Below are 19,537 nucleotides of genomic sequence, written 5' to 3' on the forward strand. Positions count from 1 at the left end.
AAGTTGAGGAATGTGTTTTGGGGTGTCTTTTTACATATACCCATGCTGGGTGAGATAAATATCTTGGTCAAATGCCAACTTTGTATAAAAAAATGGGAAAAGTTGTCTTTTGCCAAGATATTTCTCTCACCCAGCATGGGTATATGTAAAATGACACCCCAAAACACATTCCCCACCTTCTCCTGAGTACTGAGATACCAGATGTGTGACACTTTTTTGCAGCCTAGGTGGGCAAAGGGGCCCATATTCCAAAGAGCACCTTTAGGATTTCACAGGTCATTTTTTACAGAATTTGATTTCAAACTCCTTACCACACATTTGGGCCCCTAGAATGCCAGGGCAGTATAACTACCCCACAAGTGACCCCATTTTGGAAAGAAGAGACCCCAAGGTATTCGCTGATGGGCATAGTGAGTTCATGGAAGTTTTTATTTTTTGTCACAAGTTAGTGGAATATGAGACTTTGTATGAAAAAAAAAAAAAAAAATCATCATTTTCCACTAACTTGTGACAAAAAATAAAAAATTCTAGGAACTTGCCATGCCCCTCACGGAATACCTTGGGGTGTCTTCTTTCCAAAATGGGGTCACTTGTGGGGTAGTTATACTGCCCTGGCATTTTCCAGGGGCCCTAATGTGTGGTAAGTAGGTAAATGACCTGTGAAATCCGAAAGGTGCTCTTTGGAATGTGGGCCCCTTTTTCCCCACCTAGGCTGCAAAAAAGTATCACACATCTGGTATCTCCGTACTCAGGAGAAGGTGGGGAATGTGTTTTGTGGTGTCATTTTACATATACCCATGCTGGGTGAGAGAAATATCTTGGCAAAAGACAACTTTTTCCATTTTTTTATACAAAGTTGGCATTTGACCAAGATATTTATCTCACCCAGCATGGGTATATGTAAAAAGACACCCCAAAACACATTCCTCAACTTCTCCTGAATACAGAGATACCAGATGTGTGACACTTTTTTGCAGCCTAGGTGGGCAAAGGTGCCCAAATTCCTTTTAGGAGGGCATTTTTAGACATTTGGATACCAGACTTCTTCTCACGCTTTGGGGCCCCTAAAATGCCAGGGCAGTATAAATACCCCACATGTGACCCCATTTTGGAAAGAAGACACCCCAAGGTATTCAATGAGGGGCATGGCGAGTTCATATAAAAAAAAAATTTTGGGCACAAGTTAGCCGAAATTGATTTTTTTGATTTTGTTCTCACAAAGTCTCCCTTTCCGCTAACTTGGGACAAAAATTTAAATCTTTCATGGACTCAATATGCCCCTCAGCGAATACCTTGGGGTGTCTTCTTTCCAAAATGGTGTTATTTGTGGGGTGTTTGTACTGCCCTGGCATTTGAGGGTCTCCACAATCATTACATGTATGCCCAGCATTAGGAGTTTCTGCTATTCTCCTTATATTGAGCATACGGGTAATGAGATTTTTTTTTTCCGTTCAGCCTCTGGGCTGAAAGAAAAAAATGAACGGCACAGATTTCTTCATTCGCATCGATCAATGTGGATGAAAAAATCTCTGCCAAAAAAGAAAAAGGAGGGGAAAGGCGTCTGCCAGGACATAGGAGCTCCGCCCAACATCCATACCCACTTAGCTCGTATGCCCTGGCAAACCCGATTTCTCCATTCACATCAATCGATGTGGATGAATAAATCATTGCCGGGATTTTTTTTATTTTATATATATACAAAGTGTTTGCCAAAGTATATGAACACCGCCACCTCCTCGGCTCATATGCCTCGGCAAACGTATCTTTTACTGCAGAGGAGAAATCTCGTCTTGCAGCGCCGCATACACTGACTTGCGTGTAATCTGACAGCAGCGCAATGCTTCTGTCAGAATGCACATCAGTGCTGCAGCTAGTCGATCGGTTGGTCCACCTGAAAGGTAAAAAAAACAAAACAAAAAAGAAAAAACCAGGCCGCAACGCAATAAATTTATTAACTGTTGAACAGAACATAGAAACTTTTTTTTAACTTTTTTAACTGAACGTTTAACTTTTTTACTTACCGGTAATTTTTTTTTTGTTTCGTTTTTTTTACCTTTATAGAACAAACCTCTCCTTCCCCATGGGACAATGTGCAAAGCGCAAATCGCCCAAAGATGTGGCGAAGTACGTTATGCACTTTATCCCAGGTGAAAGGAGAGGTTTGCAGCAGCTGTGAGTAAAAGGGCCCTAATAGCCCTGTGTGCCTGTCCTGTGAGATGCAATCCCTATGCTAGGTGTACCTGTGTGTGGTACTTCCGGAAACACTCACCAAAGCATAGGGCAGGGTGGTCAGGACAGTCAGGACAGAAATAGCGGGTGTCACGCCTTATTCCACTCCTGCTACAGACACGACATTTTTTTCGGGGTGGCGGTTGGGTTGAGGTACCAGCAACGACACTGGGGAAATGTCGCTCGTGTAGACGGCTAACTACACTGGTGGATGGGGCCACGGAACCTCCTGGGTAAAGGAGGTTCTCGATGATCTCTTCCTGGAATTTGAGGAAGGATCCTGTTCTCCCAGCCTTACTGTAGAGAAGAAAACTATTATATGCAGCCAATTGAATTAAATATACAGACACCTTCTTATACCAGCGTCTGGTTCTGCGGGAAACTAAATAGGGAGCCAACATCTGGTCATTGAAGTCCACCCCTCCCATGAGCGCATTATAGTCGTGGACTGAGAGGGGCTTTTCAATGACACGGGTTGCCCTTTCAATTTGGATTGTCGTGTCTGCGTGAATGGAGGAGAGCATGTAAACGTCACGCTTGTCTCTCCATTTCACCGCGAGCAGTTCTTCATTACACAAGGCAGCCCTCTCCCCCCTTGCAAGACGGGTGGTTACAAGCCGTTGGGGGAAGCCCACGCGACTAGTTCGCGCGGTGCCACAGGCGCAAATCCGTTCTAGAAACAAATGCCTAAAGAGGGCCACACTTGTGTAGAAATTGTCCACATAAAGATGGTACCCCTTGCCGAATAAGGGTGACACCAAGTCCCAGACTGTCTTCCCACTGCTCCCCAGGTAGTCAGGGCAACCGACCGGCTCCAGGGTCTGATCTTTTCCCTCATAGATCCGAAATTTGTGGGTATAGCCTGTGGCCCTTTCACAGAGCTTATACAATTTGACCCCATACCGGGCACGCTTGCTTGGGATGTATTGTTTGAAGCCAAGGCGCCCGGTAAAATGTATTAGGGACTCGTCTACGCAGATGTTTTGCTCGGGGGTATACAAATCTGCAAATTTCTGGTTGAAATGGTCTATGAGGGGCCGAATTTTGTGGAGCCGGTCAAAAGCTGGGTGGCCTCTGGGACGGGAGGTGGTGTTGTCGCTAAAATGCAGAAAACGTAGGATGGTCTCAAATAGTGTCCTGGACATAGCAGCAGAGAACATAGGCATGTGATGAATTGGGTTCGTGGACCAATATGACCGCAATTCATGCTTTTTAGTTAGACCCATGTTGAGGAGAAGGCCCAAAAAAATTTTAAGTTCGGAAACTTGGACTGGTTTCCACCGGAAAGACTGGGCATAAGAGCTTCCCGGGTTGGCGGATATAAATTGTGTGGCATACCGATTTGTTTCTGCCACGACTAAGTCCAAGAGTTCCGCAGTCAAGAACAGCTCAAAAAATCCCAGGGCCGAACCGATTTGAGCCGTCTCAACCCGAACTCCAGACTGGGCGGTGAAAGGGGGAACTAATGGTGCGGCTGAAGTTGGTGACTGCCAATCAGGGTTTGCCAGCACCTCAGGGATTCTAGGGGCTCTACGGGCCTGTCTGCGCGGTGGCTGCGACGGGGTAACTAGTGCACGTGCCACCGTACCAGCTTCAACTGCCCTTCTGGTGCTCGCCACGTCACCATGTTGTACGGCAGTGCTGGTACTAGGTCCAGGAAGGGCTGCGCTGCTGGTGTATGCCTCACCACGTGATCCGGCAGCGACAGCCCCACTCTGCTGCTCTTGAAACGGATCCTGCGTAACCTGTGGTCTAGCGACACGGGGCCTGGGTACGCCTGGTGCTGCCAGGGACCTCCACCTCCTCAACCGAACCTGGGTCAGAGAGCCACTGCTTTCCACAGGTTCATATTCTGACCCGCTAGATTCGTCAGATGAGGGTTCCCACTCCTCATCCGACTGGGTCAGAATCCTGTAGGCCTCTTCAGAAGAATACCCCCTGTTTGCCATTTGGACTACTAAATTTAGGGGTATTCCCTGAGACTACCCAAGAAAAAAAGCAAACCTGTCTTACAAAGGGGAGGCTAGCGAAGTACCGGAGGCTGCTGCGGTTGATAAAAAATATCAAAACTGATTTTTTTATCGCCGCAGTGCGTGTAAAGTGAATGTGCAGTGATCAAAAAACAAAATTTTTTTTGTCACTGCGGTGGGGCGGGCGTGGGTGAACGCACGTGTGGGCGACCGATCAGGCCTGATCGGGCAAACACTGTGTTTTGGGTGGAGGGCGAACTAAAGTGACACTAATACTATTATAGATCTGACCGTGATCAGTTTTGATCACTTACAGATACTATAAAAGTACAAATGCTGATTAGCGATACGCTAATCAGCGAATAAAAGTGACTGCGGTGCGGTGGGCTGGGCGCTAACTGACGCTAACTACCTAACCAAGGGGCCTAAACTATCCCTAAAACCTAACAGCCAATACTAGTTTACACTGATCACTTTTTGTCTTTCACTAAGTGATTGACAGGGGGCGATCAAGGGGTTAATTCGGGTGATGGGGGTGATGGAGGGTGATCTGGGGCTAAGGTGTAGTGTTGGTGGGTACTCACAGTGAAGTCTGCTCCTCTGCTGGATCCAACCGACGAAAAGGACCAGCAGAGGAGCAGAGAAGCCATATAACAGATCATATTTACTAATATGATCTGTTATCTGGCTTCTGATTTGATTTTTTGAAAATCGCCTGCCTGCCAGCCAATGATCGTTGCTGGCAGGCTGGTGACGAAATACTTCTTTAACTTTTGCCGGCCCGCGATGCGCATGCGCGGGCCGGCAATGCACGAAATCTCGCGTCTCGCGAGAGGACGCACCGGCGCGTCCACCCAGAACAGGACCGCCGCAAAGACGCAATCCTGCGTACGGCGGTCCTGAGGAGGTTAAGTAAATCGCATAACCTGCTTCACATTTTTTGTTGTATCGGTAAGGTAATGTTCAGTCAGACACAATCCTTGCTTGGCCTCCTCGTTTTTGAATGCTGCATCATGTCTATGGGGCAGGTCTTTTCATGCCGCCTCTTTGTCAACTAAAATAGATCGGCACCTGGAAGGCCATATTCACCTTATTAGTTCTCTAAAAGCTGATTTAATTTGGTGCAAATTCTTGAGCTGCAATAATGATTATACCTGTTACCAAGCGGGTACAGTCGTGAGATTTCACATTTACTGATGCAGTGGGATCGACGGGATTTGCAGCAGTGATTAGCTCCTTGGCCAGAATCATGCTGTTTGCAGGGCCGGTGTCAGAATTTGAATTCACTTGAATTGTTCCCCTTTGAAGTGGCTGTTGAGCTGTGGAGTGGTGCATTGCAAGATAGCCAGGTGTGTTTTTGGTCTGATAACCCGTCTGTTGGTCATTGCATCAATCGCTTGTCTTCATCTACCCTTCCAGTATTGGCCCTGTTGTGTCATTTGGTATTGCGCTGTCTTGAATTCAAATCTGGTTCCGTTCTCGCCCTATCCCATGTTTGCACAATACTATTTCTGACTCACTCTCTCCCTTTCATTGGCAGGAGTTTTGGGAGTTGTTGCTGGGGGCATTGCTGGACAGTCGTCCATGCTAAGCCCACCTCTGCGATCTGGTGTTGCCAGTCTAATGCCCTTGATCCAAGCATCTGTCATTCCAGCTACATGAACTCAGGCATGGGCAGAATGGTGTGCTTTGACAGGAGATAATCTGGTTGCATTGATTGATCAGTCTCATCTCGAGGTGACTTTTTCTTATTTGAGTTTTTTGAGTTCTCAAGGTGTCTGCAGTTGTTGCACAGCGCCAGTTGACAGGGCTTAGGCTACTTTCATACTAGAGTTAATATTTTCCGGTATTGAGATCCGTCATAGGGTCTCAATACCGGAAAGAAACACTTCCTTTTTGTGCCCATTCATTGTCAATGGTGACAAAACTTAACTGAATAGAACGGAATGCTCCAAAATGCACTCCGTTCCGTTCTCATACCGGAGAGCAAACCGCAGCATGCTCCAGTTTGCTTTCCATCCTGGGCTGCCCACAATGTCATGACCCACAATGCAAGTCAATGGGGACGGATCCATTTTCTCTGACACAATAGAAAACGGATCCGTCTTGGCTATGTTACAGATAATACAACCGGATCTGTTCATAACGGATGCATATGATTGTATTATCAGTAACAGAAGAGTTTTTGCTGAACCTTGCCGGATCCATCAAAATTGCTGGTGTGAAAGTAGTCTTAGTTTCTTTTTTCTGCTGTCAGGGTGGTTTGATGTTTATAAACATTTTGTTACGCCGAAACATGGTGTCTGCACTCTGTCCAGGAGTATTCCCGTTTCCAACCCTATAAGGCCTGCTGGATAAGGCCGAATGCACCAGGCCGTGTTCCGTGGCCGAGAGCGGTCCGTGGTATGCCGAGCTGGATTCCTGTTCAGAGCAGGAGCGCACGGCGTCATTGGTTGCTATGACGCCATGCGCTTCATGCCGCCGCTGCACTACAGTAATACACTCGTATAGTGTATTACTGTAGTGCAGCGGCGACATGAGGCGCACAGCATCATAGCAACCAATGACGCCGTGCGCTCCTGCTCTGAACAGGAATCTAGCCCGGCATACCACGGACCGCTCTCGGCCACGGAACACGGCCTGGTGCATTCGGCCTTATCCAGCAGGCCTTATAGGGTTGGAAACAGGAATACTCCTGGACAAAGTGCAGACACCATGTTTATCACTCCCTTTTGATTTGTCTCCTCCACATTTTGGATTTCGGTTTGGGTGTCTCTTTTTGAGGCAAGCTTGCTTAAAGGGTTGTCTCATTTCAGCAAGTGGCATTTATCATGTACAGTAGACAAAGTTAATACACACTTACTAATGTATTGTGATTGTCCATATTGCCTCCTTTGCTGGCTATGTTAATTTTTCCATCACATTATACACTGCTCATTTCCATGGTTATGACCACCCTGTAATCCAGCAGTGGTGGTCTTGCTTGCATACTATAGAATGAAGTGATGGACTATGCGCACTCGCACCTTCTCAGCCACCAGAGAAGTCGGCACTTCTTCCAATATTGTGCAAGCACGACCACCACTGTGGAATTACAGGGTGGTTGTAACCATGCAAACGAGCAGTGTGTAATGTAATGTAAAAATGACTCCTGCTAGCAAAGGAAGCAATATGGATAATCACAATACATTAGTAAGTGCCTTGTATTAGCTTTCTCTACATGATAAATGACATTTGCTGAAGTGAGACAACCCCAGGGTTTCTGTCACCCCGCAAAACTCATTATTTTTTTTTTGGATAGTTAGATTCCTCATAGTGCGATATAGGAGAATATAATAGTCTTACTTACTTTCATGCGGCCGATTCTTTATAAAACGAAGTTTTATAATATGTAAATGAGGGCTCTACCAGCAAGTAGGGCGTCTACTAGCTGGTAGCTGCTGCAGAAATCCGCCCCCTCGCCGTGTTGATTGACAGGGCCAGCCGTGATCTCCTCCTCCGGCCGGCCCTGTCAGTAATTCAAAAATCGCGCGCCTCTGGTCATTCGGCGCAGGCGCTCTGAGATGAGGAGGCTCGTCTCCTCAGCACTCCCTCAGTGCGCCTGCGCCGATGACGTCTTCTCTTTCGGTGATGTCATCGGCGCAGGCGCACTGAGGGAGTGCTGAGGATACGAGCCTCCTCATCTCAGAGCGCCTGCGCCGAATGACCAGAGGCGCGCGATTTTTGAATTACTGACAGGGCCGGCCGGCGGAGGAGATCACGGCTGGCCCTGTCAATCAACACGGCGAGGGGGCGGATTTCTGCAGCAGCTACCAGCAAGTAGACGCCCTACTTGCTGGTAGAGCCCTCATTTACATATTATAAAAGTTCGTTTTATAAAGAATCGGCCGCATGAAAGTAAGTAAGACTATTATATTCTCCTATATCGCGCTATGAGGAATCTAACTATCCAAAAAAAAAAAAAAGAGTTTTGCGGGGTGACAGAAACCCTTTAAGGCAGGTTTTTGCCTAGCCTTTTTTGGTGCACTACGGGTTAATGAGCTGGTTCCACCATCACATTCCAGATTCATATCCGCAGATCCAAGACCAATTGTTTTGGTAGGGGCGTTTGGGTTCCTATTTTGGGTTTTAAGAGGGGGGGGGGGGGGTCTTTTCCTGTTTACTGGTTTACTGTATTTTTGTCTCAATCGCCTGAGGGTGATGGTTTTTTATCCCATAAAGATTGTCTTCCTATGACCCGATTTCAGTTTTGGTCCATTTTTCACCATTGTCTCTCTCGGTTGGGCATCGATCCTGGTGCGTATGGGACGCACTCTTTTCACATTGGTGTGGCTACTGAGACAGCTTGGGCTGGCCTTTCTAATGCTGAGGTTCAGCGCATAAGTCACTGGTGTTCTTCTTGCTTTCCAAGTTTGTTCGTCCTGACCTTTTAACCTAATAGTAGTTTCCTTTTTAGATCTTCTCCCTCTTGTATTTTGGGCTGCCCAGAGGGCCAATTATAGACCTGGAGGTTGTAGTCTGGGGTTCCACAACATCAATGTGGTGTGGATAGGAATTCGTGGACCGTGTTGGACCCAAGTTCTTCCAAAAATGGTTTAGCTCAGCAGAACTGTGTGTTCGCCCTTAATTTTAGTCATTCATACTGGGATAAATTATCTTTTTTTCTAAAAATGGCTGAGCTTATTACCCTCACCAAGGCAGATTTAGAACGTATTTCAGATTTCTTTCCTGAGATGGTCTTGGTGTGGTCCGAAATTGTTCCTTGGGTTAATTGGCAGGGTGCGAGGCATGGGGATGCAGTGGAGAAGGCTCACCGATCTGTCAGTGCTAGAATCTACCATTTTGTTAGGTCATGAGCTTGGGTGGTTGTGAGACACCATCAACTTGAGGGGGATAATCGGCGCCTGATGGTGTTCACCTCAATGACATCGACTTTGACATTTTGGTAACACGGTACTGTTTTTGCTGGGGGGGGGGGGTCAGAGCGTAGTTTAGGTGTAAACATCCTCCTCCGTGATGATTGATTAAAGTATTAGAGATGACATATGGAGAGATCACTAATTGGCATGTCATTCATATGCTACTTGTTGGAAATGTATTATTCAAATTAAAGCTGTGATCAACTCCCGTCCAACAAAATTACTGTGTCTTGTCTGTTCATGGAGGAGGGAACATGGGCTTAGGAGCTGGGGGGAGTATGTTCTTGGTAGTCAGTAAGACACCGATCCGCATAAGGAAGGTGCCAGTGACTGGCAGAACATAGGGGTGCATGAAGGGTTAATTTACCCTTCCCTTCCTTGTTCTTGCTCAGTCTGTCTCCTCCTCCCACTCCTTTATGTTTTTACCTGCCTCCCCCTTTTGCCTCTGGTTGGCTCTTTTAAAGGGGCAGCCTGGCCCACAGGGGCTGCCAATTTATAGTGAAGGCCTTTAGGAGCAGGCCTGTTTGACCGGAGACCTGTCAGAAAGCCTGCCTTACCTATTTTAGTTTCCAGTTGTTGTTTTTTTGATGGTTACATGCTTTGTCTGCTTTATTTTAGTTCCTTCCTGCTAAAATCGAGTCACAGCTGGCAGGCAGTTAAAGTGGTGGAGATAACATATGGAACTAAAGGTGGACATACCCACTGGGAGTCTGGTGGTTGGCATACCACTTCAGACTACTAATTGGCATGTTTTATCATTCATATGTTACTTGTTGGAAATGTATTATTCAAATTAAAGCTGTGACCGACCCCTGTCCAACAAAATTAGTATGTGTTTTGTCTATTATTCAAGGAGGGAGGGAACATGGGCTTAGGAGTTGGGGAGTATATGCTCATCTATCACCATTCAAACAGAAGGGACATTGGACCCCATTCTCATGTTTGATGTGTGCCCTGGCGATCAGACACTTATCACCTATTCTGTGGAGTGGTTATTCTGGGACAATCCCTTTAAATGATAATAGCAGGCTGGCTGCAATCGCCACTAGAGAGAGCTTATAATATTATTGCCAACTGTGCTATCAAGTTCAGGGTATGAACAGTATGCAGAAGGCTCCTAAGCTCTCTCTCTAGTTCTCTTACTCTTTATCTGAGAACTGAAGCTTCCATTGCTCTACATATACACTCACCTAAAGAATTATTAGGAACACCTGTTCTATTTCTCATTAATGCAATTATCTAGTCAACCAATCACATGGCAGTTGCTTCAATGCATTTAGAGGTGTTGTCCTGGTCAAGACAATCTCCTGAACTCCAAACTGAATGTCAAAATGGGAAAGAAAGGTGATTTAAGCAATTTTGAGCGTGGCATGGTTGTTGGTGCCAGACGGGCCGGTCTGAGTATTTCACAATCTGCTCAGTTACTGGGATTTTCACGCACAACCATTTCTAGGGTTTACAAAGAATGGTGTGAAAAGGGAAAAACATCCAGTATGCGGCAGTCCTGTGGGCAAAAATGCCTTGTGGATGTTAGAGGTCAGAGATAAATGGGCCGACTGATTCAAGCTGATAGAAGAGCAACGTTGACTGAAATAACCACTCGTTACAACCGAGGTATGCAGCAAAGCATTTGTGAAGCCACAACACGCCTAACCTTGAGGCGGATGGGCTACAACTTCAGAAGACCCCACCGGGTACCACTCATCTCCACTACAAATAGGAAAAAGAGGCTACAATTTGCACGAGCTCACCAAAATTGGACTGTTGAAGACTGGAAAAATGTTGCCTGGTCTGATGAGTCTTGATTTCTGTTGAGAGATTCAAATGGTAGAGTCCGAATTTGGCGTAAACAGAATGAGAACATGTATCCATCATGCCTTGTTACCACTGTGCAGGCTGGTGGTGGTGGTGTAATGGTGTGGGGGATGTTTTCTGGGCACACTTTAGGCACCTTAGTCCCAATTGGGCATCATTTAAATGCCACGGGCTACCTGAGCATTGTTTCTGACCATGTCCATCCCTTCATGACCACCATGTACCCATCCTCTGATGGCTACTTCCAGCAGGATAATGCACCATGTCACAAAGCTCGAATCATTTCAAATTGGTTTCTTGAACATGACAATGAGTTCACTGTACTAAAATGGCCCCCACAGTCACCAGATCTCAACCCAATAGAGCATCTTTGGGATGTGGTGGAACGGGAGCTTCGTGCCCTGGATGTGCATCCCTCAAATCTCCATCAACTGCAAGATGCTATCCTATTAAAATGGGCCAACATTTCTAAAGAATGCTATCAGCACCTTGTTGAATCAATGCCACGTAGAATTAAGGCAGTTCTGAAGGCAAAAGGTGGTCCAACACCGTATTAGTATGGTGTTCCTAATAATTCTTTAGGTGAGTGTATATTGCAATACAAAAAATATGGCAGCACCTCATGTGCAAGACCAATTATTATTATAGTAATAGATAAAGCCGATTTTATGCTTACCTATTACTGTTGTGATAAACACAACAAATGGCTGGGTAGGCTGTATTTTACATACTGAGCAGCAAGCGGTGTTAATTGGGGGGGGGGCAGCCTCAGCTCTGTGGTGAAACTGGTGGCCATGTGTGCAGCAGAACAAATTGAAGGAAAAAACAGGACCCATCCAATGGTGCTCTCCCCAAAGTGAAGATCTTGGAACTTGGTGAGTATGTTTCGGGTGGTATCTTTATTTTGCAGCATGTTTCAAGGGCACATCGCCCTATTCATCAGACATGTTCCCGATGAAAAGGGCGATGTGCCCTTGAAACGCACTGCAAAATAAAGATGCCACCCAAAACATACTTACCAAGTCCCGACATCTTCACTTTGGGGAGAGCGTCTTTGGATTTGTTCTGCTAAATATATATTGGGGAGTTAAAAAAAGAATCATAAACATTTTTTATCTTTTGCTCTGACCATGTGGTAGTAAAATAGGAATTCTCAAACTGTATCTCATAGGCATGCATAGAGGTTGTCAGTGCAATCACACGGTACAAGAAGAGGAAAAGAATGGAGGCTGATGATCAGGAAAAAAGTGGTCATTAAAAAAATGAACTGCACAGCTTTTTATCGAAAGGTCATTACAAATAGACTGTACTGTTCATGGCTTCTTGCCCCTCATCAGTAGAACATTGCCTGAAAAATAAATCTCTAGACATGGCTATATCTCTTCATTGAGACACATTAAACCTCTGGTTTAAAATAAAATAAAGGTGGATTTTCGCCTTATAGTTCACAATTTCCCAGATCTCTCTTCACTTCATAATAATTGTGCAAAGTGAAATGGAAGTAACTATAGTTAACCCAGAAAACCTCTACAATCGTCTGTTTCCTATATGATTCTCAGAAGTACAATACAGATCAAATCTACTGGTGGCTTTTGGGAAGACCTTGGAGAAGAATTACCACCAGATTTACCAATGTGGTCATTTTACATGAGCTAGGGATGTTAAGCCTTCCTATGGTTGCCCATCCTGTAGTGTAAAAGCCACATTGAGCTGCTAAGTTTTGTGGTACACCACCTAACATGCATAATGAGAACCTGGCATGTTGCTTAGTAAAGCTGTGCATAATTCTGCAGTGTAATGGTCCTCAAGAGCCTGTGGGCCACGTGTCCTTTGGGATTTTAGTTCATAAACTTGTGTAGTTTTCATGTTGGTGCATCAGTACATTTATTCAGTATGATGAACATGTATTGGTTAATATCTTTATTCCGTCATACAGGCACTCTGCACACATGACACCAGATATGTATGGAGATGAGAAGGAACCCAGTGGTAAAAATGAAGATGAGCCATCAAAGATATGTAAGTGGGTTGTTTCACTCAGACAGCCCTTTTTTATATACTCATAGGAGGAGTGCCCAACTTTTTCCCACAACAGAGACCAACTAACAAAGAGTGACTGTTGCTACGCAGACCCTGTTGTCCATTCATCTGTGGCCACATCTCCTGAAACTGGACCCAAGGCATTCAGCTGATCACCAGGCCAATTTTGTTTGTCAAAAGAGTTGTCTTCATGAGACAACCCTATAAGTGGTCCATAGACATAATGATTTTGCTAAAAATATCTCTTATAGAAACATAGAAACATAGAATGTGTCGGCAGATAAGAACCATTTGGCCCATCTAGTCTGCCCAATATACTGAATACTATGGATAGCCCCCGGCCCTTATCTTATATGAAGAATGGCCTTATGCCTATCCCATGCATGCTTAAACCCCTTCACTGTATTTGCAGCTACCACTTCTGCAGGAAGGCTATTCCATGCATCCACTACTCTCTCAGTAAAGTAATACTTCCTTATATTACTTTTAAACCTTTGCCCCTCTAATTTAAAACTGTGTCCTCTTGTGGTAGTTTTTCTTCTTTTAAATATGCTCTCTTCCTTTACCGAGTTGATTCCCTTTATGTATTTAAAAGTTTCTATCATATCCCCTCTGTCTCTTCTTTCTTCCAAGCTATACATATTAAGGTCCTTTAACCTTTCCTGGTAAGTTTTATCCTGCAATCCATGTACTAGTTTAGTAGCTCTTCTCTGAACTCTCTCTAGAGTATCTATATCCTTCTGGAGATATGGCCTCCAGTACTGCGCACAATACTCCAAGTGAGGTCTCACCAGTGTTCTGTACAGCGGCATAAGCACTTCACTCTTTCTACTGCTTATACCTCCCCCTATACATCCAAGCATTCTGCTGGCATTTCGTGCTGCTCTATTACATTGTCTTATAGAATTATATATTATAGAAGGGCATGAGCTTGTTTCCCCCTTCTCATCCTTCCCCCTTTCCTTACAGGAGATAAGGGAATGTTTAGTCATGTACCCTTAGCCCAGTGCTTCTCAATTATTTTCTGTCATGCCCCCCCCTAGGAAGAAGAAAACATTTCGCGCCCCCCGCACGACTGTAAATAGTATCATTTGTCTATAAAATTGTTATAAGTACACCTCTGCATAACACTGTATCCTTATTAACGTATAAGAGAATAAAAAAAGAAAGAAATGTGGATCGGACACACACTTATGGGGGGATCTGTGGATGACGGACACTTATGGGGGGATCTGTGGATGACGGACACTTATGGGGGGATCTGTGGATGACGGACACTTATGGGGGGGTTCTGTGGATGACGGACACTTATGGGGGGATCTGTGGATGACGGACACTTATGGGGGGATCTGTGGATGACGGACACTTATGGTGGGATCTGTGGATGACGGACACTTATGGGGGGGGATCTGTGGCTGGCACTGTTATATATGTGCCATCCACAGACCCCCCACCCCATAACAGTGCCATCCACAGACCCCCACCCCTTAACTGTGCCATCCACAGATTCCGTGTGCCCGCCGCCGCCGTTTAAAGTTATTAAACATGCCCCCCTCACTCCTAATAGTACCGTATATCCAAATTTCTTCTGTATAATGCCGGCAGGCGGGCAGGGCGGCCGGCGCGTCCCTCAGTGACGTCACTTGTCTGCGCCGCCTGCTTCATTCATAAAGCAGGCGGCGCAGGCACGTGACATCACTGAGGGACGCGCCGGCCGCCCGGCCTGCCTGCCGGCATTATACAGAAGAAATTCGCACACCCCAAAGGCCGGCCCTGAACGAGCCCCCCTTTACGGAGCCTGGCGCCCCGCCTGGGGGGCGCTCCCCACTATTTGAGAAGCACTGCCTTAGCCTATGAGGACAGGAACTGATTACATAGTAATGGGCACAGGGGATTTTACTGTGGTATACAGATTCTTGCATTCAGTTATCTCCCATGAAACCAGTGTGAACCCAGTAGGATCTGTATCGGGGATTACTGATGTGCAAAAGGACACCCTAGTTACTTGATAGGCTGCGTTCTTATAAACCATGTTCTAAGGCATATGTAAATGTATGGACAGCCTACAAAAATAAGGAACCTTTTGCCAGTATCTGTAGAAAAAATGTCATCCATCCTTGATTTTTTTATACTGTATTTCGCAGCGCTTTACAGACATTAGCATCAAGCTGCCTCCAATGGAGCTCACAATCTAATGTCCCTATCAGTATGTCTTTGGAGTGTGGGAGGAAAGCCACGCAAACACGGGGAGAACATACAAACTCCATGCAGATGTTGTCCTTGGTCAGATTCAAACCTAGGACCCCAGCGCTAACCACTGTGCCACCTTATATATATGTGTAGATATACGTGTCTATAAAAATGTTGGTGGTCCATAATTTTTAGAAGAGTTTTTCAGAGAAAAAAAAATTGGTGACCTGGACTATAGTACAAGCTGCATACTACACAGGCACTATGTATGATACTGTATGGTACTGTATTCGTGATCTGGCGATGCAGTGTTTGAGACACTTTCTAAAATGACCACTAGGGGTCAGCAGCATTCCACCAAGAGCTCCATAAAATGTCTCTGTTGCTTTGCAGTTGTAAATATGACTTCCTTGAGCTTGGAAATATTATCAGTTTCTGATAATTTAATCCAGCTAATAGGTCAGTCATGTTTTATAACTCGAAGAGTGATTTAGGATACGAACGCAACAGATAACCTGGTGCATGAAGCCGCATTGTCTTTTAGATGTGATATTCATGTATATAAGAGTATATAAAAGATATTCATGTGTATAAGAGCATATTTTGTCTATGAAACTGACTGCAGCATTGCATGTGCATTATTTGGCCAAGAACAATAAAGCCTGTTTAAGGTAGGCAATGATAGTTGCAGTTCTTTGGGGTGTACATGATAGCAAGGCAAAAACCACCCAGATTATTTACCCTCATTTATTTTTGCACCCTTCTACATGGCCAGCAGTTGATAGGTGGGATCTATTACTTGGCATTTTAATACACAAATAAGTTGTATAGAAACCTGCATTACTATACAGAGTTATACATTATCTCTGCTTTCTTTCCTCTGCTGTGTGTCAGTCTTCACTGAATGTGGTATTTTATTCATGGACCAGGCTAGTTGGGATGAACAGGGGCCAGATAGGAGTATGTATGAACTATAGCACATAGTCTTATTGTGTCTATGACTGATGTTATATTGGACAGCAGCACAAAGGTTGTTCATATGTTATTCCGTGGTTTTTTGTTTGTTCTGCTGTTCACTTAGAGAATCCTTTGCAGAGATATGTATGATGAGAAGTACAATTATGACATCTGACAATTCAATGGACTCACCTTTAAATCTTTGCTGCTCATCTTGCGCCAGTTTTACCGCCAGGGCCAGCCCAATCCCGGAGGAACATCCAGTTATAAGCGCCGTACGAGGCTCCATTGTATAGACCTTTAGTTCCTGAGTAACCTCCACATACACACTGAAGGACTCCTTTACAGGGCAATAAAATGGGGTACATATAGAGGGGTGCTGTAGGTGTGAATTTGCAGTGCTGCTCCTATCTCAAACAGACTTATATTTAAGGATGAGGCGGGGTCCCAATTGGACCATTTAATAGTCTTATCTTGTGCGTCTGATGAGAAAGATTAGAAGATTATCTTGGCAGAGCAGCACAGAGCCAAGTAGGACAATGACAAGTCAGGGAGAAGGAGACACTGAAGATCATCTTCTTAAGAACTGTCATTCATACCAGCGACATCAAATTCTTTTTTTCTGTAGAACTAATCATTACAGCACTTCTAGGACGCCCCGCGGTTTATCTGAGTTTATGTCTAAAGCAGTAGTGACTTGGTAGTTCAAAATGCATGTTTTTCTATAATTAGTGGGGAACTTGAATACAGTTCACAGTGGGATTGTACAAAGAAAAAAAAATCTGGCTTCAAAGACAAAATTAAAATGGACAACCCCTCCTAGTGCTGATTCACTCCATCATACCCTCCATTTATGGACGGGGAGTAGTACCCACATCCTCATTCTTTTCATGGCTTCTAAAGTATGGTGGTGTCACACTTGGATTGTGCTTACCCTTGTTTGCCAATGTTTTATAACTGGTATAGCAGGGGATTGTTGAAGATCATGGTGCTATGGGATGGCGTTAACCTTAGATGGTGCTCTAGTTTCCATAGTCCATATTAGCATTGTGGTTACATACCAGATTGTTGTGCTCGGAGCTAAGCAGCTGTCAGACAACAGGCTCTTGGTGCCACTGCTACCAGTGTACCCCCTATAGCTACACCCATGTGGCCAGACACAGAAGATAGAAGTAGGTGAATGGTTCAGTAACCATTGAATGAATGTTTACCTAGTAAAGAATTGCTTTGCAAACACGGCCATATATATTTTAGCCATTGGCCATCACAGTCATTCAGTCTGGCCATACATGTTCAATGACACCAGGCAAAGGATGAAAACTCTTCCTGGGATCATTCTTTCAAGGAAAGATTGTTTGGGGATGAACATTTTTTTCTTAAGAACAAAAGATCCAACTGTCAAACGAAAAAATTCAAATGTGGTTGACATCTTTCCTTTCAAATTGTCATTAGTCGGCTAAAACAATTGTTCATTCTTAATCTTTACCCAAGGACTGTTTGTTATGGTTGGAATTGGCCAACTTTAGTCTAATATGTATGATCACCTTACAGGGAACCTGTCATTAACTTTATGCTGTCCTCAATGAGGTAACTAGTAGTGACAGACACGCCTATTTCATTGGTGTGTCACTCATGAGATAAAAGTAAGTGGTTGCCAAGAATCAGCATCATAATTATTGTCTGGAAAAGGTCAGTGATTCATGAGCTCCTGCTCTCCTTGCCCACCTACTGAGGATGGCCAATTGTCTCTTATGGAGAAAGCTGCCAATCATCAGCAGGTGGGTGGGGACAGCAGGAGATCATGAATAGCCAGGACTCTTCTCAGGCATCTGTGACTCCATTCCAGGTCCGGGCTGTGATGATAAAGCTGGTTCTCAGCAACCACTTACTTTTAGCTCATGAGTGACACACCGCTGAAATCAGCATGTCAGTCATTACTGTATGCCCCCATCAGTACAAAGTTGATGACAGGTTCCCTTTAAGTCTTTGTTCACAGGTTTGCCTGTCTGACCCTTCAATAAATAAGATTAAACATGGGGAAAAACGTGCTTGTCATGAGGCCCTATTTACAGACCACTGATCCATGGTGCATCACACAATTGCATATTATTTATTTTTTCCTTTGTGTAAAGTTTTTTTTTCTATTTGTTTTTATATCATTTTTTTTACATATTTTTTATATACAGTATATCTATTTTTTTAATGTTTATGTGATTTAAGGGAAATAGAAGATATGTGGTAAGGGTAAAGCTGGATGCTCAGTGTCAGACTTTAGGCTAGTTTCACACCTGAGAATGCCTCTTTGGCAGGCTGTTCCGGCACAATGTTTTCTGGATCTAGCATTTACAGATAGTGCCGCCTGCCCACCAGACACTTTTGACTATAATGGTGTCTGGCAGAGATCGGGCAGCTACCTAGCAAATATTACTTAGGCTACTTTCACACTCGCGTTTTGGCTTTCCGTTTGTGAGATCCGTCATGGGCTCTCCAAAAGGGATCAGTTTTGCCCTAATGCATTCTGAATGAAAAAGGATACGCTCAGAATGCATCAGTTTAACTCCGATCGGTCACCATTCCGCTCTGGAGGCACCAAAACGCTGCCTGCAGCTGTCCGCTTGACGAAACTGAACCAAACCGTCCTGGCACATAATGTAAGTCAATGGGGACGGATCCGTTTTCACTGACACAATCTGGCACAACAGAAAACAGATCCGTCTCCCATTGACTTTCAATGGAGTTCATGACAGATCCGTCTTGGCTATGTTACCGATAATACAAACGGATCCGTTCATGACGGATGCATGCGGTTGTATTATTGTAACGGATCCGTTTTTGCCGATCTAGGACGGATCTGCCCAAAACGCGAGTGTGAAGGTAGCCTTACTCTTTTGTGCAATTTTAGTCACATAACTTTCTACTCCTCATAGATGTCAATGTATACGTTGCACAAAGTATACCTCAGAAATTCAAATGCAGTATTAATTTTCATTCATTTGTATGAATGCAGCTTTCACTTGACAATGTTTCATAGCACTGGTGTTTCAGCCTGCTGACACATTGCGCCATGCACTTCATTCCTTTGGAACACAACTGTTGCAAAACATTCTATTTCTTTATTTCTTTTTTAACGAAGGCACAATGTATGATGTATATAAAGTCCTCTCTATGTAATTGTATGTTGCTTTTTGTTAAAGTAAATGAAATGCATAAAAAAAGAAAATACATAGTTCAGTGCACATTCACAGAACATATGTCAGCATAATCTAAGAGTAAATATGCGCTACCCTAATCGTGTAATTTTGGCCAATTGTTAGGCCCCATTCACACGTCCGCAAAAGGGTCCGCACCTGTTCCGCAATTTTGCGGAACGGGTGCGGACCCATTCATTCTCTATGGGCCCGGATGTGAAGCAGAGAG

At 44.6% G+C, this 19,537-nt stretch overlaps 1 protein-coding gene across 1 annotated transcript in view; it reads right to left on the minus strand.

The window, feature by feature from the left end:
• Positions 1-16,409, minus strand: part of LOC121003897 (retinol dehydrogenase 8-like) — a 47,701-nt gene extending 31,292 nt beyond the window's left edge. The window contains exon 1 of the mRNA XM_040435837.1: positions 16,313-16,409. Within this exon, the coding sequence (XP_040291771.1) occupies positions 16,313-16,409 (97 nt within the window). The remainder of the gene's footprint in view (positions 1-16,312) is intronic.
• Between the last annotated feature and the right edge of the window lie 3,128 nt (positions 16,410-19,537).

Source organism: Bufo bufo, chromosome 6 (assembly GCF_905171765.1).
Source record: "Bufo bufo chromosome 6, aBufBuf1.1, whole genome shotgun sequence".
NCBI lineage: Eukaryota > Metazoa > Chordata > Amphibia > Anura > Bufonidae > Bufo > Bufo bufo.